The sequence below is a fragment of the Sander lucioperca genome, chromosome 3 (assembly GCF_008315115.2).
Source record: "Sander lucioperca isolate FBNREF2018 chromosome 3, SLUC_FBN_1.2, whole genome shotgun sequence".
In the NCBI taxonomy this organism is placed as follows: Eukaryota; Metazoa; Chordata; class Actinopteri; order Perciformes; family Percidae; genus Sander; species Sander lucioperca.
The window spans coordinates 1,811,942-1,836,747 of record NC_050175.1 but is presented as its reverse complement, the minus strand read 5'-3'; the positions used below and the strand labels follow the sequence as shown (position 1 = coordinate 1,836,747).

The window sequence follows — 24,806 nt, the reverse complement described above, 5'->3', positions numbered from 1 at the left end:
CAAGTTGATTCTAAACCTTACTGACACAGAGTTACAGAGGCTAGAATGGAGGTTTTTTTTATTATTTATTTATTTCCATCCAAGTCATACATCTGTAAAATGACTAAAATACACTGCTCTTAACCACATCTGGTGAGATACAGACAACACAAGGTCATAGCCACACGTCTCAGCTTACTACAGAAACAATTTGAAGTCAAAAGACTCAGAAATGGATTTTATATGAATTTTTTTCTACAGGTATGTCTGTCAGTTTTTCTTAGATCCATTTGGAAAGTTCAAAGAAAAAAGCCAAAAAAGTGCAAAATACAAAACTTCTCAAATACAAAAACACACCCACATCAATCACACACATACTTGAAATAAATATATACATAGATATATAGAAATAAATAATTATAAATGGTTCAGGGAGTGCTATGCATTAAAACAGTCCCTGTTTGTGCTTTGAAACAGCTACAGCCATTACAGGGTTAAAAATTCCATCATGTTGCATGGGCTCATTTGAATCGCCTCCTTATTGGCTAAAAAGGTAGTAGGGTCTCGTAACATGAAATTGTAACTGGCTGAAGCAAATGTCGATCGAAACCCTGTGACCGAGATCGACTGCCGACCTATCATTGGGCTTTCAGCTGGCTATCTCCGGCTCCCGGAAACTTGTTTGATTCGCAAGACTTCAGAGAATAGAATGGATACCCTCATTGGCCGTTAGAAGTCTAGCGTGAGGAGAGAGACAGGATCAGTGTGACTTTCTGTGTTTCTCATCACACTTTGTACAGTGTTAAGTTGACTTGCTGGTCGCCCAGAATCTTTTCTTGAATCCTCTGCAGTCAGCATTGAGTTATGTCTGTTATGTTGCATTGTCACTAACCTGCTCCGGCTAGCATAGCGGTTGGCGTGACCTGCTGGCGCTGGTAGCAGAACTCCCATAGGGAAACAGCTAATTTAAGGCAACTACGATTCAGTAGACTTGAATATTAATTGTTATATTATTTTATCTTTTTGTGAATAATTGATATTTGTTGTTGCATATCACTGGATCGGTTCGCAGCCGAGTGTGAAGCGGCTGGGATGATGATCAGCACCTCTAAATCTGAGGCCATGGTTCTTCATGGTTCATGGTTCACGAGTGAGGGGACAATGGAGCGGGACGAAAAGACGAAAAGTGACGAAAAGAGAGCTGTTGTGACGAAAAGAGAGCTGAGCCAGAAGGCAAAGCTCTCGATCTACCGGTCAGTTTTCGTTCCTACCCTCACCTATGGTCATGAAGGTTGGGTCATGACCGAAAGAACAAGATCCAGGGTACAAGCGGCCGAAATGGGTTTCCTCAGGAGGGTGGCTGGTGTCTCCCTTAGAGATAGGGTGAGAAGCTCAGTCATCCGTGAGGAGCTCGGAGTAGAGCCGCTGCTCCTTCGCGTCGAAGGAGCCAGTTGAGGTGGTTCGGGCATCTGGTAAGGATGCCCCCTGGGCACCTCCCTAGGGAGGTGTTCCAGGCACGTCCAGCTGGGAGGAGGCCTCGGGGAAGACCCAGGACTAGGTGGAGGGATTATATCTCCAAACTTATTATTATTATTATTTTGTATATTTTGCAGTCTTATATTGATTGTTCATTTCCATTTGTCAACATTTTTTTCTTCTGCTTTTATAGGTTAAAAAAGAATCAGATACGAAATCATCTGTCGAACAGCAAAGAATTACAGCTGTCACAGAATGTCATGGAGGAGCTCAAAAAGACAGTCTGCAAATCATTCAAATCAATCATTCTGACCACATCAAGAGTCTGACAGGAGAGTGTGTGAGTATGTGACTTACAGTATTTACTGAAAGTACTTAATGTTTCATTTTTAAGAGAGAAAAGGCTTTAAGGATGAGAATTTATCCTGGACTAACGGTATCTCAGGGCAACTTTCAAAACAGTACTACTCTGTATTTCAAATCTTCAAAAATTACTTTTCCAGAAACAGGTGGTTGAAAATGGGGATCATGTAGTAATCAGCGTCTTAGTATACAGACCAATATGGTATTCCATTAAGGTCCGAGCAACAAGCAGGCCACGAGTCCCAGTAAAGTGAGTGGGGCTATGTAAAAGGTCAATGGTCAAGTAAACATACAGTTATCACAGGAAAAAAACATTTGTGGAAAAAAGTATTTGTGGCTGCATATCCCGACCCAAAGCCTTGATGAAAGCGTTGCATTTTAAACTGCTGATGCACAATCCTGCATCGTGTGACCATTCTTCAATGGCACGCCTTCTCTGCCTGCCTGACCAAGCAGAGCAAGGTCATATTACCACTTCTCAGATGCTTGTAACTGCGAGTGTGTGGGAGAGACCGACACGGAGCAGGCCACAATGAGCAATAAAATTAAGGATGTAAATGATAATGAAGCTAACCCAGTACAGTCCCATCACCATACTGAGATAACACAATTTATTCCTCTAATATAAATCTCCATAGCAGCAATACACAAGATGATGTCCTTTAGATCATTGGCATGGCAGCAATGCAGTAGCCTGGTCCTACCAGACTCTGGTCCATTTCATTTGTACAGAGAGTCTGGCCACTCTTCATTGACAAGTGTTAACTTCCTTGAAGGCAGGTACTCTGTTGAAGTTTAAAACTATTGGATCTGCCCAGAGCCACTCTGGATCTGCAATAACCAATCGCTACCGTTTGGTCGTGACATATATCATGCGCATGTGCAACAATATGGGAGACCGACAACTATCGGTTTATATTTAGCATTAGCATCGCTAGCGTTAGTCTTAGCCTTAGCCAACTCCTTCACCACTAACGGAGTGAGCTGTGTGTGTGTGTGTGTGTGTGTGTGTGTAATCTCAAAGCACATTCTGAAGGAGATGAAGGGCGTTTTCGCACATGTAACTTGTTCGTTTTGTTCCCATTCAGGGGCTAAAATTATACAATTGTTGCATTTGTCCTTTGGTCTGTTTGTGTTCACAACGTTCAACAGCGGTCCAAGGCGTTCTCAAAGTCTTGAACAAATGCCATTTGTGTTCTCACATTGGTCAGAAATGTGACCGGAATAATTCACCTCAGGCCAGATTTCCCTCTTATTTTTTCTTCCGGTTGTTTCCATTGCTGGGTTTATTGCGTTCACACTGCAAATAAACCGCTCCAGGGATTGATTGGTAATGAAAAAATGTGCGTGAGGCATAAATACTTGAACATATTACGAGTAATAGTTATTCCCACATTTACTTTCTGCAGTCTGACTTCAGTTAACCACCTTACCATCTGCGTCGCCAATTCCCATTGTTTCCCAAATGTGCGTACGCATGGCTCAGAGTTTGCGTGGAGGACCGCACATTCTGCTGTCAAGTTTGTTTTTTATAAATCACAACCTTTGCGTGGGAAGTGGCGTACGCACATTTTCAGCCCCGTTTTGTCCGTACGCCACGTTTATACATGAGAGCCCTGGTACCTACTAAGTTAAACTAAAATTAGAACTATGCTTGTCTAAACCCTTCACATGGCCCAGACCACAGGAGCAGTAATGTAATAAGGCCACAAGTAGTGTGTTCAGTCCGACCCTCACAAATAGTTCAATTGCCTGCCTGTAATATTGTAGACTACGGATTACTCTGGATATTGTTTTAAGCGTAGCTTTTTCAATGTTTTTTGGCCTTTCGTCCACAGACAAACTTATTTTAGGTCACTGAAAACAGATCTTTTGGAAAACTCCTGCCAGGGTGAAGGTTTTTAGAGACTCAGTTTTCAATGTTGTCATGTTGATGGGGAAAACTGAGTTTTTGGCTTGTAATGTCAGAGTGTGCGCCATTATCTCCTTTGTGAGGCATCACAAATGAGCCAACATTACGTGCAATGGCATACATGGCCAAAATAGTGCTGGCTCTTTCCGCTAACAGGACTTTTTACATGTTTACACATAAATGTACAGATACTCTTCCACTATATTGAGAAACAGAGGCACTGGAATGTGCTACGGAGTGTCTTATGTGCCATTACAGACAGGTAGTCTTCCAATAACACCTTTTTTCAGGGTTGTGATTGGCCAACATCTTCTTTGCGTGATTTGTCTTCATGGCTTTAGGGTCAGGGTTATATCACCGCCTGTTGGTCTGACATGCTCTTGACAGCACTTCAATGCTTTTTTAAAACAGTGCTTGTTTGGACGGGATAGTTTTTGAGAACAAAAGAGGGAAAAACCTAGACTGGGTAAACCCAGCCCGATCTGCCGGTGATTTAATTTCTCCTTGCAGCTCAGGCTGGAAACCTGTACATTTATCTATCATGCTTTCGTTACAATTTTGCAGGGACCAATCACAAACTGGCTTATCCACCTGGCGCGCTATTGGCTGGTGTAACACAATGACGACAGAGAAGCGACCAAGCAGTTTCTTGTTTACATTCAACATGGCGGTCACTGAAGCGCAGCAACCGGTTGATGCTGCTGTCGCTGCTACGTCACCCGGATCGTTGGTCTGATTGGTTGAAGGACTATCCAATTGTGTACAGAGTCATTTGAACTATGCCCGTTGATCCCGCCTCTTGTGCAGTAGAAAATACAGAGCAGACTCCCCAGACTAATGTTCAATCTCAAAAAATTGAGCTTGGTCTGCTGACAGCCAGACTAGGAAAAGCCCTGTTTTCCTGGGGACTATAGACCCTAATAAAATAGTTCCTTGCATTACAGGCATTACCTTCTATCTACATACAATTTGTTGTTGTCAAGTTTTTATTGGTTCTTTGAAGTAAATATACAGCATAAAGCTCTATACACTGATATACATATCACATTACAAATGGGTGATTACATCAACAATCAGTAATATGGACTTTTTTAGTTGTATGTAATAGCAGAAAGTATAAACTAATGTATTGGCAATCGTGTCTCCTCTTCCAGCCTAAAGTCTATAACCACCCTGTTCCCATGATGCTGAAGCCTGCAGATAACAAAGAGCTATAACTGGAAAACAGTCTTATTACATTTTGTTTTGTGGTGTTAAATTAAGATGTGAAACTGCCAAAGGAACAATTTTTCCTTGTCATATGGTAGCTGTATGTTCTTCCACAAATGTGCAAATAAAACTGAGCAAAGTTTGGTGATACACATTCGGGGTAGTCCAGGGAGCAGAGGTTGGACATGCATGAAGTACAGAAAAGACAGCTTCACATCTCCCCAGCCATTGATGTAATTGTGGACTTAGCTGAGTATAGTCATTTTCTGCAAAGAATGTGCAAAATATTACTGATTGTTCCTTTAATGTCCCCTTATGGTACTAAAGAGGTTCAAGACTGTTTCATCAGTTTTATCCAGCCACAACAATTGGTGAGATGGGACTTGCTGCTGAGTCACTGGCGCCAGTGAAACAAAAATGCGAATATATTAACTTGATGAGTGGTCTGTTTTAAAGCAGCCATATTATGCTCATTTTCAGGTTCATAATTGTATTTTAAGGTTGTACCAGAATAGGTTTACATGGTTTAATTTTCAAAAAACACCATATTTTTGTTGTACTGCACCGCTCTCTCTCACTGCTGCAGATCCTCTTTTCAGCTGGTCTCTGTTTTAGCTACAGAGTGAGACCTCTTTTCTTCTTCTTCTTCTGTACTATCTTTGATTGCACTGCACATGCCCAGTAGCTCAGATGTAGATCATGTCAGCTAGCTAGCTCCATAGACAGTAAAAGAAAGGCTGACTTCGGTCAGTTACAAGGCAGGATTAGCTGGGAGACTTCTAAATGAGGGCGCACATGTAAGTAGTTCTTTTGTAGATTATGGTGAACTTGTGTGTGTTGTAGCAGTGCTTTGCTACTGAGAACGAGGTAGCATGCTAGCGTTAGCATGCTAGCGTTAGCATTAGCGTTAGCATGCTAACGCTACGAGCTAATGGTTGCGGTTAGCCTGCTTGTTTCGGCTTGTGACGTCACAAGCCATGCCGATTTTGAACAGCTCACCCAGAGACTGAAGGCAGGACACATTCAGAAACCGTATCTCACTCTAAACAGCATGGATGGATTTTTTTCAAAGTTTGTATGTGTGTGGAAGCACCAGAGACACAACATAACACCCCAAATCCCAGAAAAAGTGATTTTTTCATAATATGGGCACTTTAAGACAAACCCCCCAAAGAAATAATAATAATTATTAGTTAAGTTAGCAAACATTTTCCTCACCCTATCAAGAAAAAAACAGCCCTCTCGGACAAACGAACAGGGTAAACTCAGAGCCTTTAGAGAATGGTTATATGACTAGATATGACTTGAATGTTAACCTAGGATGAACTGTATTAATTAGGGCTGTTTATTGCTACGGCCATATCATTAAAATTAAATGTTTAATAATAATGTAATCACTATAAAAATAACTTATTTCACTAGTAAATAGCTGTTGAATGACAAAAACAACCACCAGATGGGAAAAGGGCATTTAACAACAACTTTGAATGCACCACGAGGCTGTAAATTGTTACATCCCGGTGTTGAATCCTCAGTGAAATACAGTCACATTTTACACCGTTCAGCGTTAGCTGTCAGCATTTTAACCGTGTTTAATCCAGCTACTAGCTAGAAGTAGGCTAACGTTAGCTGCTGTTGAGTATAGTATTAACTAGCTAGCGGTAGGCTAACGTTAGCTGCTGTCGAGTATAGTGTTAACTAGCTAGCGGTAGGCTAACGTTAGCTGCTGTTGAGTATAGTGTTAACTAGCTAGCGGTAGGCTAATGTTAGCTGCTGTTGAGTATAGTGTTAACTAGCTAGCGGTAGGCTAACGTTAGCTGCTGTTGAGTATAGTGTTAACTTGCTAGCGGTAGGCTAACGTTAGCTGCTGTTGAGTATAGTGTTAACTAGCTAGCGGTAGGCTAACGTTAGCTGCTGTTGAGTATAGTGTTAACTAGCTAGCAGTAGGCTAACGTTAGCTGCTGTTGAGTATAGTGTTAACCAGCGTCACGTGCAGCAATGTTTCTGTTTCCTGTAACGTCTGTTTCAGAGCATCAGAGAGAAGAGCAGACATATCAGTGGCACCAGAATGAGGCACCGAAATCCGCGTTGCTATTCCTGCAGCAGCAGGATGTGTTACGTGTAAGTACGGCAAAATAGTAGCCTGTTAGGCATGACGCGAAGCCGAGTGAAGTGAAAATAAATTAATAAATGGCGGCATGCAATTAATACGATTAAAAAAAATGAACGCATTATGCTCAGCCCTTAATCACATCACGATTAACGCGTTAATGCTGACAGCCCTAGTATTAATGATTCAATAGGTTTTAATTATTTAGACCATTTTATTATATGTCTTTGCACTTTTTGTAACAAATAACTCCATCTGAGGTGAATGGACTGTACAACATTGGGAGGGTATTATCCATGAACCAAATATCTGTCATTTACCCATATAACTCATTTTGAAATTAGAAATATAGTTTCTGGGGCTCCAGCTTAGTCTCCACTGTTTTCCTGGCAACCTCACAGTGAATTCAAGACCAAGAATTAGTCTGACACATAACCCCACATAAAAACGCCATAAAAAGCCCAAAAAATAATCTTAAAAAAAAAGAACAGTTACTAACCTATGCTAACCTATGAAACAGCATTGCACAGTGGTTTTGTGGGATAGTATAGGATTACCCGGTTTCCATTTATGAGGTGAGAGTGGGACAAGAGATGGTCACAGACGAGGTAGAATCGTATGTGTCTCAGTCCAGGGGTGGGTCAAGAGGAGGGGCCCGAGGTGGCATCCCCCCCTCCCCCACCCCCCCTTAAATTCTGATACCAACCGCTGCCTTTCCATTTAGTAAATACTTTAAACACACATTGTATGGCAACTTGCTGTAAGAAATAAATTGTGTATTACACTTTATTTCTGTTCTGTTTCCTGTTATCTGAAAACTGTCTACAAGGTTTTCTCTGTTGAAGTTTGAGGAAAGTGTATTGTAAGTGTATTGCACTTTATTTGTATACGGTTCTGTCAAAAAAAAAATCTTCCCAGCCCTTGTCACATGACCTATTAATGTTTCCATGACTATCCAAATGTTTGCCTTAAGAGCCCATAGACAATGTGTATATTTGGATAGACAATTTGTTAAACATAAAAACAAGTGAAATTAATAATGAATGTGATGCATTTTATTTAGCAAAATTACATTGTGTTGTTCTATCCTATCCAATATGTCCTTTATCTCTAAGCAGGTTTTCTATGCTGTATTCTTATCAAATCCCCCCCCTGACCACTGGCTGCTTGTAGTACCTGTGGTCTTGAAATCTCAGCTTGTCACACTAATTGTAAATGATTCACAAAAAAGCATCAGCAAGCAGTAAATATAACAGTTTGTTGATTTCCTTCTTGCAAGCACATTAATTCTGAGTGCTGCTCAAATATTGTTGTCATGAGTGTATGTTACACAGATTTAGTGCTGGAGAGTTAATCACTGTCTGGGGCTTTGCACAATGTATATTTACCTTTATGTCATTCAGCTGAAACTCATCTGAGTTGTCTTGAAAATTAGAGCTTCTGTGTCTCGCTCAGAAGCTCAAGGTTATAATAGTTTTGAATTTTAATTAGTTTTTATTTCATTGTTATTTCAGTTAGTTTTCAGAGTATGTTTTCTTTCAGAAATGTTTAGGTTTTATTATTATTTAGATTGAATTTGTTTTGTTAGAGCCAAAAAATAATTACTCAGAAGTATGCAGTTGCATTAGACATACAAAATACATGGTTAGAAAAAAGCCATAATGTTTAATGTTCAACCTTTGCACTACTTTAGTGTCCGATGTGAAGCAATTACGGCACAGCGCCATCTCACGTCAAGTCCGTTCAATTTGTGGTTCAAGAGAGATGATGGAAATTCATGCCATCTCCTTTTTTTCAGTAGTAAAATACTATAGCTAAAAAACTAAAATGATTTACATTCATGTGTATCTTATTTGTATTATTTTTTTTTCCTGGCAAATATAGTTTCAGTTTGATTTAGTTTCAGTTTGCTAAAAATATTTTCCCCTGCTTATATTCATTTTAGTTTACTATAACAACCCTGAGACACATCAGCAGAATATAGGCTTATTGAACATATTGGCTGCTGCGGGGATTCAATCTCTGCACCTCCTTTATGCACCAACATCCTGCTGATAACAATAAAGAACTCCCTCAGGATTATATGTACACTGTAATTAGTTTATACAGGTATACTGTAATTAGTTTATACAGGTATACCTTAATTAGCTTATACAGGTATACCTTAATTAGCTTTATTTTGAGCTCAAATAAGGTGGCCCCATAGAGGTCACCTCATAATTACACCACTAATGCTTTGACAAGAGCTGTTAGGAAAATAAACAACAAAGGATATTAAATATGGCCAAGTTTATTTCTAATGAACCAGGCAGATGTTTTAGTCAGAATATCCAGGCTGGTAGAGCTTGTAAGCTGTGTACTGTACTTCGACATCTGTGAGGCTGCTGTCTGTGCTGTGCTGTGTTTTACACAGTGTTCTGTTGTTGTTGGTTTTACATTTGTGTCTGAATAGTTCATGTAAAAGCTTTACTTTTTGTTTTTTTTGTTTTTTTTGGTTGATTATTGAGGTGTTACCATGTCGACCTTTTGTTTGTTTTTTCCATTTACTCCAACTTCCAGTCACTATTTCTGGCTATAGTAAATAAGTAAAAAGTCATGGTCCTGATTGGCTCAGTCAACCTCCTATAAATGTGGGTTAATTCACGTCCACATTTATGAGGAGTTCATATGACCTGACACCATCACATCCACTGCAGGTATCGCTTAGCCTGATGGTGAGAAAATGAAAGAGCACTTACCATTACAATGATGCACGTTATTAAGTTATTAACATTATTTGCAGTCACCACAAACGATCACTAAACTGATACTTGCTATGATGTCTGGAAGCTGATTCATATCATCAAATAGGAATTAAAAGAGCATCTCTCTCACTACAGCCCCGTGCACACAGCTTCAACATGACAGGCCTGCTGTGCCTAGTTACAGTTGCTAACCGGTGATTGGACAATTGCTGTACAATTGTCAAGTAAAAAGGTATGTACTGTAACACAGTAGAAGAATATGAACTGAAAAGAGAGTGTGGGAAAAGAAAATCAAAAATCGTATATATTGTGATGTTTCTGTATCACGATACAGCGTATTTTTCTTTCCCCTAGAATCAATGTATTTATACGTATTTAATGATTCACCTAAATATTTTTTGTTCATACTGTACCACTGACGGCGACTACATCATATCTGTTTCCAGTAAAACAGAGTGAAAGCAGAAAATCCCCAAAAAAATACATGTTATGTACTTCTTTACAAATGAAATAAATGTCTGACTGACGTGTGTGTGCATTCTTCTTAGAAAACAATATTGTTTTAGAAATGTCTCTTGATATATTGTCTCTAGAAGTGTATTATTCAACTTTTGTTTTTGTTAAAGAAGGAAAATAAAATCTATTGTCCCAGCCCTAGTTTACTCTATCTTTAACATGTCTGAATATGTGATCATGAGAACAGCTTTAATTCTCCTCACAAAGGAGCAACCAGTTGAGCATTTGATGGCCCAGGCTTTGAGCAGACCTGTCTGACACAAACATCAATGAGGTCGGCCTTCTGAGGCTAAGCTTAGGCATAATAATTAATCTTCTTTGACATCATCATCCTCTGTGTCACCTAGCAACTGTCCATCTGCATTAATGAGACCACAAAAGGAACCTGTCATGGACTGTCTGGGTTAGGGCTCTCACTGGTTACAATGCAAATGCCTCCATGTGGGAGACGTGAAGATGAAATGAACTCACTTGATTTATGTTTTTCTTTCTATTTGTAGGACAGCATTCATCAATTTATTAGCCTGAATTACATACAGTTACAATACAGAAATATAGGTTGTTTTTTCCCTCTAATACACCCACAGAAGCGTTTCATAACTTAGCATTAACATTAACCTAGCAGTGGCAGGAAATACGACCCATAGGATAATTTTGCGTCCATACAGGAGCGTTTTGCGTCATGGTTTTAAACATGTTAACGTTAAGACACGTTCGCAGTTTCATTAGGTTTAGGCACCAAAACTACTTAATTAAATTTAGGTTAAAATCATGAACATTATATACATTACTATATACGTGATTTCACTTCCACATGTGACGTAGTTCAGTTTGTTCCGTAAAGTAAAGAAAAAACTCACCATTTACTTTTATTTTTTCAAAAGTGACACAAACCCCAGTCTCCTGGGTGAAAGTCCTGTTTGTTTGACCCATGCACCAACCCAACCAGCCTCTTTAAGTGGAATTTGGCGCTTTTATACTCACCTTACTAAAGCAGCTAGAGGGCGCCGCCATTATAAAATGTAAATATGCGTCGTAACAGCTGCTTGAACTAACAACTTATGTGGTAATTTTTCTAGGGAGGACAGTCTCCCTGAATCTAAAGAGAATTTCATATAACATGATATCTTTAGTTAAAGAGAAAAAATAACACTTTTGTGGAAATATTTTACTTTTGGTTTTGCTATAATTGTTTACATTCCCACTTTTATTTAACATTACAACAAAGGGAAAATGCATCATCACCCTCTCACCTAATCTTTTTTTATATCTTTTGCACATCTTGATTCTTTTTAAGTCACTAACACTGCACAGCAATGGTGTTTTTTAGTAAGATTAAGGGAGACAGGGATGAGGAGGTTACACTCATTTACAAAGTATTTCTTTGCAGTCTTGTGTTAGTTAATCCATCTTCTGGAGATACAATTAAAGAGAAAGGGGGATTCAAATAACTTTCATTAAATGTTGATGAGCTCGATTAGCTCTACCAGTCACCCAACTAGATAAAGAGACAAGCAATACTTTAAAAAAGTCTACACACATACTCCAACACCCAAAAGTCAGCTCATAAGACAATGACTCAGACTAGACTTGTCTGTGTTAAATCCAACACATTTTCACTCCCATCACCTAAAATACGGACGCTTGGGCATGTGCCTTTGGCGTTGTTATTGACGCTTAAAGTCTCCTTTAGTGTCATATCTAAACGCGCTGGGTCGGGACTATTGGCGTCACTTTTGACACTATGGGTCGGGACGTACATTTAACTGACATGCGGCACAACAACGGGACTGTTAGGTTTAGGAAAAAATCGTAAGTGGGGTTATAAAATGACTTTATTCAGTGACACAAGAACAGGACATGAACTCCGGTCTCCTGGGTGAAAGTCCTGTGTTGTCTGACCCATCTACCACCCCAAGCAAACTATTTTGGGCTTTCATACTACTCGCTACCGTTGTCGCTTTTAATACTACGTCATTTTACAGCGCCGCGGAGCTGCTGCTCTGCTGCTCTGCTGCTCTGCTGCTCTGCCCGGTGCGTTCCATTCACACGCTGAAGGGTGCTTTTTGTGACGTATCTGACGCTGAGAGACACTGACCAAGCATCCGTATTTTACGAGTTGGGAGTGAGAACGGGTTAAGTCCTCTTTACTTTATCATCGAGATTATGAACTGCTGCTTGCTATCACACACACACACACACACACACACACACACACACACACACACACACGTCTAACAGCAGTCATCCGCAGAAGAGGACCAAACTGCCTCTCAGCTGACAAATACAAATTGCAAATGGCAATGTGTTCAGGTAAAGAGACTGTGACTGAGTTCCTCACCGTGTTTACTCCTGGAAAATTGGAGAATAACAGGCTGTCATACGGTGACACATCAGCCTTTGTTAAAGAAATTACTTTGCTCTTCGCACAGCTCTCTGATGCTCGGCCTCCTGGACAAATTGTCCATTTGGTGAGTGCAGACTAAATGGAACTGCATCTTTGGCATGTTGCTCTACCAAAGCACAAAGAACCGGGGCAAATAGGAATCCAATTATCCAAGGCAAATAATGGAGGTCTCATTTAAGATGCGGCAGTAATGGCAGCGCCACAATCATCCCGAAGCCAGTCTGTATCAACTGCATCATCTTCTGCTCAACACTAACTCATCTATAGCCATATGCTACAAGCTGTCAAGCATTAAAGATAATAACAATTGTTTTGAAGGCACGGGAAACATGGTTGTCAAAGATAGAATATTTACTCACATGTAGCGTATGTGTGGGTTCTGAGCGAACGCTCGAGCCTGGATCACCCTCAGGTTGCAATTCATGATAGTTCTGAAATGGGAGAAAATGATAAAATACAGATGAAACAACCTAAACAAAGACATGTCTTTTCTTCTTAGTGTGGGCACATACAAACACATGCACACAGTACCACAGTGTTATGATCACCATGCATCAAGGCCATTTCCCTTCCTTGTTATTGTTGCATTTCACTGTGCCTCTCTGCTCCAGAGTTTGCTCGTTTTTCCCAAAAAAAATATATAAAAAAAATAAATATTGAATCCTTTTAACATTTTAATCATCGTTGTGTCCAAGTTTGTTTCATTATGTGTCTTTTCCCCTTTTGAAAATGTTTTGGCATTTGAATAAAATGGCAAATAAACTAGTTTTTTAATGCACAAAATGGTGGTCTCATAGTGCATTTCAAGCTATTTTTACATATTTTCACCTCTGCTGCGTCCCCTCTGTGTCTATTCCAATTATTTCTACTTTGATCTACAGAGCTGGCACTGAAATGGAAATTCACTTTGAACCACAACTTGATGAAAGATTTGTGAACTTGTGTATCTTTACTGTAAAGTGAGTGAAACCTTGGATTAGAGCATGCATTCTAACACATTACCACATTGTGTCAGCGTTGTAGTAATGGAGTGAAATAACTGTGAAATTGAACAAATCCTCATTTTGCTGGGGACCCCATGGAATCCTGTCAAGGAGTCCTGGAATTCCCAGAGACCCAGTTCGGGTGACTGTTCTGGGCTACAATAGTAATGACTTCTAATCTTGTAATCACAGATGTCTCTCTCCAAAAGAAGTCATTGACATCATCAGCTAGCGCCTCATAACGCAGTGGGCTGATTATATCCAGCTGTTGGTGCCAGTTTCCTTCTAAAAGTCTGATCACGCCTCTGTGGTGTTTGACTGGGATGTCGCCTTTCATCACCCAAAAGTTCTTCAAGGGTCCTAGAGAGGGTTTTTGGGCCTTTCTGATGGGTTCCCCAGAATACTAACGACAATAACTTCACCATTACTTCACTCTATAGAAATGTGGTGAACAATGTGAACAATGTGAAAAGACGACTGTTGAGCTTTGGTTATTATCCTACCAGCAGTAATGACAATTATACTGAACACAGTCATCTCTGTAAACAGCGTGATGCTTGCTGCATTTAATGTGAGCTGTTAAACAAGTTTTAAAGATTTGGAGGCTGGACCAAAACACATTTTAGTAGTCACAAAACAGGACCTTTTTTGATCTTTGTGTTATTAAGTTTTCCAAACCACAAAGAACCAATGAAAGGCCACAGCACTTCACCAAAACATTTTTTTACTTGAAGGGTGCTTTTGAACTACCCTGAAAAATATTGGCCAGATAGAAAAAAGCCAACTGACTCGAGCATGAAATTGCTAAATGCCAACAGCCTTAAATAACAACACGTTCTCACTCCCAGCGTGTCAAAAAGCAATGCTTGGTCAGGTGCCTTTGGCATTTGTTATCGATGCAAAAAGTCTCCTTTAGTGTCATATTTAGACGCTCTGGGAGAGGACGGACAATGAACTGACATGCGGCACAAGAAAGGGACTTTTAGGAAAATATGGTGGGTGGGGTTACAAAACGTTTGTTTCAGTGACACATGGGACAAGAACGGGACATGAACCCTGGTCCCCTGGGTGAAAGTCCTGTGTTGTTTGACCCATCCATCACCCCAACCAACCTCCGTATGTGGATTTTCGGTCTTTTATACTACTCGCTACCATTCTCGCTCTTAATACTACGTTATATTACAGCGCCGCGGTCGAGCTGCTGCTCTGCCCGGTGCGTTCCATACAGACACTGAAGGGGGATTTTTGCGTTGGTATCCGACGCTAAGAGCCATTGAGCAAGCATCTGTATTTTACGAGTTGGGAGTGAGAACAATATAAAAGGCACACGTTTTAGCACATGTTGGCACATTGATGCACCAAAACAACAGGGTTGAGTCTGTTTATATTCTATATTTTTTATTGCAAAAATTCCCATTAAAAGACCAAAAGTGGTAATGAACTGACCCCACTAACAACTACAGTATGTGCTGTGTAGCCAAAGTGTGATATACATGTCAGCTATTCAAAATCAATGAGTTGCAATGGGTGACATGTTTATTGCCATGAAAACACACATACACACACGCACACACACATACACACACACACACACACACACACACACACACACAGTAAACTAGTTTGTGATTCAATCCCACGTACAGCGTCATACTGCTGCAAATACTCACTAGTGCAACAAATGTGTATTAGTCCGTAGCTGAAAATAGTCCAAAACAAATGCACTGTTTACCCCTCTTAAAAAAAAAAAATGCCAAAAACTGCAGTGCCCAGCTGTATTAAGAAATGATTTAGCCTTTTTTAAATGAATTATACATTTGTGACCCGTTTTCAAAGATGCATGTCCCCAGTAGGAATCAATGGGCCTTGGGTTGAGTGATGCAGAAAGGCCAGGGAAGTCAGAAAGATTTGAGACATGGATACTATAATATATATAATAATAACAATATCCCCAGGCTTGTCTTTTAAGGTTTTTAATGTTCCACCTGTAGAACGGCAAAGATAATCTACTGTGGTCCTTATAGAATATAAAAAATAAAGTTGAGGAATGCAATCAGGTCTTATTCAGGAGATGAACTGTACTGTTTATAAAATATTCAGTAAGTCAAATGTTTATTTTAATGAATTATTGCATCGTTTTTCATTTGATTCATATAAAGATGAATGAGAGAAAATGTAAAACAAGGTGATGGAAGGTATCTTAGGGACTTCTTCTCACTCATCCCTCCACACTGTGAACAGCCCCACAAGGCTGCATCACACAAGCTAACAAGCCCTCACTAGGAAGGCCCGACTCCAGCCAGGAAGGAGCCAGCGTCCCCAGACAAGGCAGCAGGACAGAGGTGGTGGTAATGAGAAAAATGCTAATTTAGTTGTGGAGATATTGCACTTGGCCTCCCTGATGAGGGATCAAGGGGATCAGGAGAGAGGCCAGCTCTGACTTTGGAGGGCAAAGGAGAATATGGTTCTCTGCAGAGAAAGAGAAAAAAAATGAAGAGGAAGAGGAGGTCAGGCAGCAGCGGATGAGGGAGGAGTGGCGGGCTGAGAGGAATGTAAAGGATGTGGCCTTATAGTGTAAGGCAAAGCAAAGGAGCGTAACATTGCTTTAAGAAGTGAAGAGATGAGAAAAAAAATGACAACGCTACAGCAGGGACCCCTAATTCAATTTTCCCTGCTGCTTTTTAGCATTATTTGATCAGTGGCTAAGCAAAGCGAAGAGGATGTTCCACCGGCGTGACTGTTGAGAATTAAAAGCCTGTTTAAACATCAGCTTGTGTTAGGATCAGAAACACACCCTTCACTCCCTCTTCTCTCTTTCACAGCCTGACTAACACCTTGTCATCTCCTCTGAGAATAAGCCGGGTTTGTGTCACATTCAGAGAAGTATCGGACAATAAATCCCGATCCCTTGCTGGTGACGCCACATCGGCAGCCACTTGTGTTTCAGAGCTAAATTACTGCTCTCATCTCAAGGAGAAAACCGTTGGCCTCTCTGCAGTTAGCAGGCAGGCAATCTGATGGAAAACAGGGATTAACAGCAGTACAGGTTCCACCACCCGTTTCCATATCTGCAACACAGTGGGACTGAAATACAGTGAAGTGTCTCTATCATTGCCCCCCCCCCCAGATAATCAACACTCACAGCCTCTGTAGTCCAGTGTAGAGCTCCATATCGACGTCTCTCAGAGTCTGCAATCCCGTCCAGTTCTCTATGTGTCTGTAAACAGAGAGAAAGAGAATGATAAATGACAGGTTCCTGTCTATCTGAGGCGAAAGGAAAAACAAACAAGGAGATATGACAGGAGAAAGTCAGTCCCAAGTTACAGAACAACTGGCTATGTGTTGTCAACGTTTTTTTGAATCCATATTCATTTAAATTGCAATTATTGGAACAGTTCTGACAGAGCGCTCTCTGCTGCCCTCTGATAGATTTAATTGCCAAGAGGCGGCTGCTGAAGCTTAATCTATGTGCGGGGGGGATAGACCAAATAAATACTGTAGATGACTTTACTTCTTCCAATATCTTTAGACTCCCAGGGAAAACTATTTTCTGTGTGGTGGGATGCTGGTGCCTTTAAATTAGCTTCAGGACAAAGAGAGCATTTGTAAATGATTTGTTTGTTATGGTTTTGGAAATGAAATAGGCAACACACGTAGGGCACACCGGTTTCAATTAAGCCGGGGAAATGAGGAGATGTAGCAGTGGACATGACAAAGGCTTCATTGCTTTGTTTTGGGTAGAGGTAAATATCATTAAACGCTAAAAGGAACTTTATCCTAAATGTCAAATTTTAAATTAATATGATGAACACAACAATCAGTGATACACATACATAATTTTTTTGCATGACGGCTGATTGGCAGTTTGCTACAGCAAAATAGAGACACATAAATAAATACATATATACATGCACATATACACATACATCAATCTTGTAGCCTACGGTAAGCCCAAGATTTGCATTGCCCTCACATTTCATCGTTCAGAATGAGTTCTGCAATCAGATCAGTTTGCAGTTTGTATTTTATGACAACAGCAGGAAAATAACATTACTGCAATTGGTTTCTGGCAAACTTGCTCCTGTACCATTATATCTGTTGGCTCTAGTGCATCTGGTGTACCATCATGAGGCAGCTTCTGAGACATTCTGTTTATTTGAGCACTGCGCTCTGGGGTGCATCACCTGCTTGGGTGGAGAGGAGGATACAGGTCTGCCAAATGTAACCTGCACTGGTGGATCCCCATTGTGCATGACTTTACTGTTGGCAACTGGGTTGCCAATGTTTTTATGAAGGCTGGTGGGAGCAGTTAGCAGTACGAGAACATGAGTGATGCTGTTTCAGGATGTTTTTTCAGTAGATGAGTCTTAAAATATATGATTACAGAATACCAGCAATTCAGATCGTAATGTGAGCGGAGTCACAGGAAATTGAGCTCAGATTTGCCAAATGATTTGGTACATCCAAACTCAGTGAAGCTGTGACTGAGACCGTTTACCGCTGATCCACAATCGCTTGCATCAACATTTTGTAAACAAAATGCACCTGTTTACCAGCGTTTCCAGGAAGCAACATTGCCATCCATTTTGGCCCCATTTACATTTGTCATTTCGAGTGTCTCGTATCCGGATATTATGTATATAAAATACACACATACACATACATATATATGAGTTTCCATCAGTCAGACCACTGATCTAATTGCAATCCGGTTATAACGGGCCACATGCAAATCAATGGCAGCTCTACTCCAGTCCACAGGGTGATGGTAATGCATCTAAAGCCATCTGATGAAAAAACAGAAGAAGAAGAATAACTTGCGCACTTTAGCAATATAGTAAGAGGTTAGCAATAACAGCTAGCTTGCTAACAACTATCCGAACACAAACTTCAAACGAATCACTTTTATGAACTAGGAGCAAGACCAAAGTTTTATTGTCTTTCACGTTGCACTCTCACTCACACAGATCATTCAATGGTCAAACTGATCAGGGATCAGATAAATGCTACAACAGCTCAGTGTTGCTGTTTTTGTTGCATGTATTTTCAACATCTAGCCAAAATGCATCTACAATCAGATTGCGTCCGTCTGAATGCTTGGATGAATTAAGTTTAGCTTTTTTAATATATATTTAATATAGGATAGCTATCTGATCTGCCCAACATGCATGTGTTTATTAGAACTAGAACAAGCCAGCTAAGCTACATAAATACAAAGGTGACAAACTTTTAAATCTGTGTTGTAAAGTGGCAATAGTATGAAATGTAAGATTTGGGGCAGTTATTGGGTGCTTTTAAACACTGCCAACATTACCACTGTTTCATAAGCCCATTCAAACTGTAGGTAGTCTCTTATTCACAGAGAAAATCCTACAAACAATCATACAATAACTGTGAAGGCACTAAAGCCAAAGCAAAATGTGTGTGTGCAAATGTGGAAGTAAGTGTGGCTGAAAACATGGCAGCTGTACTGTAAATGCTTCACGCCGACATAGTAACATTGCTGACGTTGAGATTAGTGTTGAACTGAAGGTAGCTGATTGTGAAGGCAGGGAGCTGAGTCATTAATATGACCTGCAAGCAGACAAGGCGGATTCCCCTTCGCAATTTTGCTTACTCACTGTAATGTTATGTTACCCCAGCGACGGGAGAGCAGGCAGGTCTCATGTGCTATTAGGTAAAGTTGAGGTCTTTCAAAAGACTGGCAACATGGGTGAGGTTATATTCCAAAATTCTAAAAGTAAAAGTCCAAATAATGTAGCTTTTAGTGTTCGTGTTTTATGTTAAACATTTCCAGGTGGGCAAAAAAATACATCTCTCTGTTGATGAATCATTTGAAGACTGCAGAAGAGTCAACTGTAATAAATATCCAGTCAATTAACTTAAACTGCCAACCGCATATGCCTTTAACAGTGGGTGAAATGACACGTTTAAAACTTTGGCTTTACAGAATTTACTTTATATTCTTTTATTTACTTTTTATTTTTTTATCTATTCTAACAATATAATTGTACATTTTCAGGTCAAAGAAGACATGCAACACAAAAACTCAAGTCACAGAAAAGAGAAAAAGAGAAAGGCAACAAGAGCTGACTTACAGGAAGAGTCTGCACTTCATTCAACCAACACATCTAGCCACAGATCAAAGATACAGCATGGCTGAATCTTTGTCAATTATCCAATGAGGACTAAACACACATCTGGCCAGCCTCTAAAGGATGTTGCACCTATAATACAGAAATTTCAAAATACAAGTACTCAACAAAATGTTATCATTGAAGTGACAAGACAAACCACAAGATAATAAGGTCACCGAATTGTAAGTGGAGTAAAAAAAACAGCTACATAAGTTTGTTTTTAAAACTACAGAACTCTCTTTTATTGAATATCTTAAAAAAAATATGCTAATATACTAATGCTAAAATCCTCAGTCATCCTAGTCTTGGATGCAAGCATCTGAAAATAAGACAGCTTCTTTCCATTTCCTAAGGAACTTAGTGGCCAAAATTGACGTATCTTTATCTTGGGACCAAAGAGGGTTGATTTTTAGCAACTGAAAGTTTTTTTTATAGTTTTTCAATAAAGAGAGTTTTGGGCAAGAACTGTATATTGTGTACTGTATTTCTCTAGATGCCTCGATACAGGACTTCACTTGAAACTGCTCAACAGTGGCCGAGTTTCGGTACAAACCTTATTATTTTTGTTACTTGAGCATCTCAGTAGTTGACAGGTTTGGTAGCAACACCACATTCTTCCTTAAAACCACTTGAAAGTGATAAGTTTATCTAAAAATCTAGTACTATGAAAGATTGCATGTTTAGACAGTTTTTTTTCCTGAGTCACAGAAATGATTGCCAAATAAGAAACAGCTGAGCACTTTCCTATCATATTTAGCTTATACACACTGGACCTTGTTCAGATCTTAGCAGTTGTTTATATTCACACTTTATATATTATTATTATATTCACACTCTAGTATTTGACAGTTTTATATCGTTTATGTCTTCATTATAGACGTTTTAACAGGAATTTGACATCTACAGTGATTAAATACACAAGGCAATATGACCAGCTTGCATCAATGGGACATAATTTCAACAATATTGTATACCCTTGTGAGATACTGATGCAATATTGTGATATGAAAAAAAGTATAATTTATGTGAGCACAACATGTTTTCATTTGCAGCACCACTTTATGCTCTGTGATCGAATTTAGCACTATCCCAATTGTCATCAGGCTGCTGTCAACAAACAGCAGAGAGGAAGCAGGGAACAACCTCCCTGCGGACCTGAGCATGGTGTCGGCTCAGAACCTCTGATTGTCCGCGGCACATTGAATATGCATGTGGATTAGACTGCTGTGAAAAGATGGGTATGAATAACAAAGATGCCATGATTATACACGGGCATTTAATCTCTGTCCTGTTATTCCCACATCCTCGGAGGATGCACAAATAAAATGGTACAAAAATAAAAATCAACATAATTCCAAAAGTAATGGAGATGCTAAAATGTTACGTCTCAGGCATTCAAGTAGACACTCTCAGCCAGACTTACAATGAGTCTGACAGTGCAATTATTTAAATCGCTGCTTTGTCTAAATGAATATTGCACAGAAAAGAGGAGATTTGAGCAATGGAGAAAAGGGGATGTGAGGTTTCTTACTTGCAACGCGATTAGAATGAAAGTCTGGCTCTCTCATTTCTACCTTTTCTTCTTTCGTATCTCTCTTTAATTATTTGTTCTCTGTACATCTGTACAGTATTTCATAACAGCTCTGTTTTCGTAAAGAGCTTTCTAAATAAATTCGCCTTGAAAAGACTTGATTAATAACTTGTAAGCACAAAGGAAATGAGCAGGATACAATCAAAACAAATTGCACGGGCAGATCTACCAGCTTGCTGTCTAACGTACAAGACTATGAAATTACAGCCACCTTCCATCTGCTTTAGAAAATGGCCTCCAACCAAGTACAATCTGAACTGGGTGGCAGGGTGGTTCAGTGCTTGAGGAGAACACCCTGGAACCAAACAGTAACAGATTCGGTCTCAGCAACAGCCATCTGTTGTGTTGAAGCAGCCCTGGGCAACCCACTGAACCCCTACCTGCTATCTTGTTCTGAGCTCCTGTGAATATGAGCACCAGAAGAAAAGGAACAGTTTTTCATGTCTTAATAGGTAGAAACAACAAATAATAGTGCAAAGGCAGAATTCAAAAGAAGAGATAACAATCCGAGCACTACAAACTGGATAGCTCTGGATTGAAAGCCAATGAAAAGCTCTCTGCTCTCCTTTAGCAACTGCTATTGATGTATGGAAGTGTATTAGTGACAAAACTATTGAGCGAGCACAGAACAAATCTGAGCTGTAATGTGCTATTCAGAATGAGAGGGGACCACAGGAAGAATTATATTGGAGGATTTTTTTTAACAAACAGTGGGAGTTTTTTGCTTGGTACTATCTATGTGCATTCTCTCACACTGGCTATTTGTATGTTAAAGGCATACTATGTAACTTTTCCCTCTTCGGTCAGCTCGCGTGTCTCGCTATTTGTATGTTAAAGGCATACTATGTAACTTTTCCCTCTTCGGTCTCCCTACAGGTTGTGTTATTGGAACTGCTGTAGTTCCAATGAGACAACCTGTAGGGGGACCAAAGTGGGAAAAGTTACATAGTATGCCTTTAACACCAACTGAGAGCAGAGCAAACCCCATTGGAAAGGTCGTGGAAGTAAAGTGCCACTCGGTTAGTGCGCCTCTTCTACGTCATGCCAGGCTGTGGTATGCTCCATCAGCATGTTCATGTTTTTTTATTAAAATACTTCAACTGTGGAAAATGTGGTACCCCGACACATATGGGTTTGTCCTGTTAAAGCAGTAATAATTGAATTATTGGCACCACTTCAGGCAGTAGAACAAGCTATAAATACTTTGTACAACTGACGTATTAACTTTAAAATGTATATGGGGAACATATAAGCAAACAGTTGCTTATACACACGTCAGAAAGTCATCACACCTGCAAACTGTAAGCAACATTAGCATTCATTTGGAGTCATGCTTCTGGCCACCTGTTGAATGTAAGTCCAATATGTACTCTTAGCCTCTACCAACTCTTGAGGGAAATATATTTATCTTAAGCAACTCAATGTTCCACTATGTGCAATTTTGTCTACTATTTGTTTCTCATTCCCAACTAGTCAACATACTGACGCTTGTTCAGTGGCCCTCAGCATCAGATACCAACCCACAATGCAATCTGCCATGTCTGATGCACCGGGTAGAGCAGCTGCTCGACCCCAGTGCTGTGAGATGACATGGTATTAAGAGCGACAATAGTAGGGAGAAGTATTAAAAACCGATCCACGTAAAGAAGAAGGTTTGGGTGATGGATGGGTCAAACAACATAGGACTTTCACTCATGTGTTTAAACATACATCGTGACAAGTTAGGAGTGAGAATGTGTTGCTTTTTTAGAGTTTTTTTTGTCAAGAACAGCTGCCTGCTGCGGCTAGAAACAAGATTTATGAATGCAGTGAGACCAAAACGGCAAAGTTCTGGGCTCTGAAGTCAAAACAATGAGCTGAAAGACGCTGGAACGATTTGTAGAGCTGAGGGGAACTGTGTTTTCATCACAAGTGTCTCCCTTCACATTACCCATAGCCATTTAATCCATTGTTGATTTAAATAAATGATCAGTGCAGCTTTAAATCTCCTTTGGGCTCATATAGTAGTTTTGTCATTTATGAGCTTCTGTATCTTAGGAGACCTTTAGTAAGGCACTAAAGGTCTCCACATTGTCTAGTCAGTTGCAAACAGTAGGAAAGCATGGTTTGAATGGGCAACCAATGCGACCTAAGTCTGTCTTGAATAAGGTTAGAAACAGGTGATTAGCTTGTGAGCCATGCCTGTGACATGAAGATGTGTATTGTCCTGTGAAGAACATGATATGATTTTGATACTAGCAATACACCAATCCCTCAGCTTAAATATGTGGTAATACAAGAACAAGATACATGAGGCTCCCAGTAGCACAAACACCATGTATCTTCTGTTTCTTGGTAATCTCCTCTGATTCTGCCTATTGTTTCCAATACCGCTGTCTGCCTGTGATTTACGACTTTGTTGGGATGATCTACAACGATCGCACCACCGCCTTAATGGGAAAATGTTTAATAAAATAGAATGTCTCTGGTGTGTTTCTAGGATATTGATCTACATTCTGCATCCCTCTCAGTTTTATAGAGGCAGAGCAGCAGTCTTCTACAGCCCAAACACTTCAGGGTGGGGACGTGGTGGTGAAGTAGCACTCATCTAGATTAAAGCACACGCCTTACATCAATCAGATAACCTGTTTTGTATTTTTTTTATCCTTGACTCATAAGTGTTTGCAAGCTGCATTGTTAAGATGGAGCCTTGAGACACATTAAAAGGACACAGAGGAAGAGGCAATGATGAAAACCAGAGGAAAGGAAGTTATTTCCCTCAACATTTATTTGGCACTCAAAGCTTGTAAATAAGAATTAAGTATTAGGATCTCTCCGGTTTCTCACTGAGACAAACACACACCTGTTCCCTATATGCAAATGCAATCACACGCACAGGCAGACAGATGTAGAGGCTTCCTTCCTAATGTATGAGCCTATGAAATTATATCCGCCTTCCATCTGTTGATCAGAATCTGATTCATAAAATGGCTTCCAACCGTATTAATATACAAACCCAACTGAGGTGCACGGTGTACTTTCTTTCACCTTTATTTCTCCATAGAGGGATGTTGGAACCCCACTCTGCTTCATGTTTGTACAACTCCACACACTGATGGACACTGAGAAGCTTGACAGGAGGAGTCGGGTGTGGACTGCCTTTCAAGTGCACGCTCACAGCTTTTGCTGTGCATATGAAGGCTGTGGTGGAGAAAGGGATCTATAACTCTCTTATTTGGTCCCTGTGTGGGCCACAAGACATAAAATGAGCATGCATGCATTATCAGGGAGTTTTCCTTTGATAAATAAAGTTTAAAATTAAAAAAATGATTCAGTGTTCATATTGGCAGATAGAAACATCATGGAGACAAATGGGCACACTGTTCTTCTCCGCTGCACT

At 40.0% G+C, this 24,806-nt stretch overlaps 1 protein-coding gene across 5 annotated transcripts in view; it reads right to left on the bottom strand.

Annotated features, from left to right (window-relative positions):
- ntrk3b (neurotrophic tyrosine kinase, receptor, type 3b) overlaps positions 1-24,806 on the bottom strand; it is a 227,127-nt gene that overhangs the window by 170,180 nt on the left and 32,141 nt on the right. For all 5 annotated transcript variants that reach the window (XM_031309582.2, XM_031309581.2, XM_031309589.2 and 2 more), the window contains exons 2-3: positions 16,842-16,916; positions 13,076-13,147 (exon numbers count right to left, since the gene is read on the bottom strand). In XM_031309582.2, coding sequence (XP_031165442.1) covers positions 13,076-13,147; positions 16,842-16,916 — 147 coding nt within the window. The remainder of the gene's footprint in view (positions 1-13,075; positions 13,148-16,841; positions 16,917-24,806) is intronic.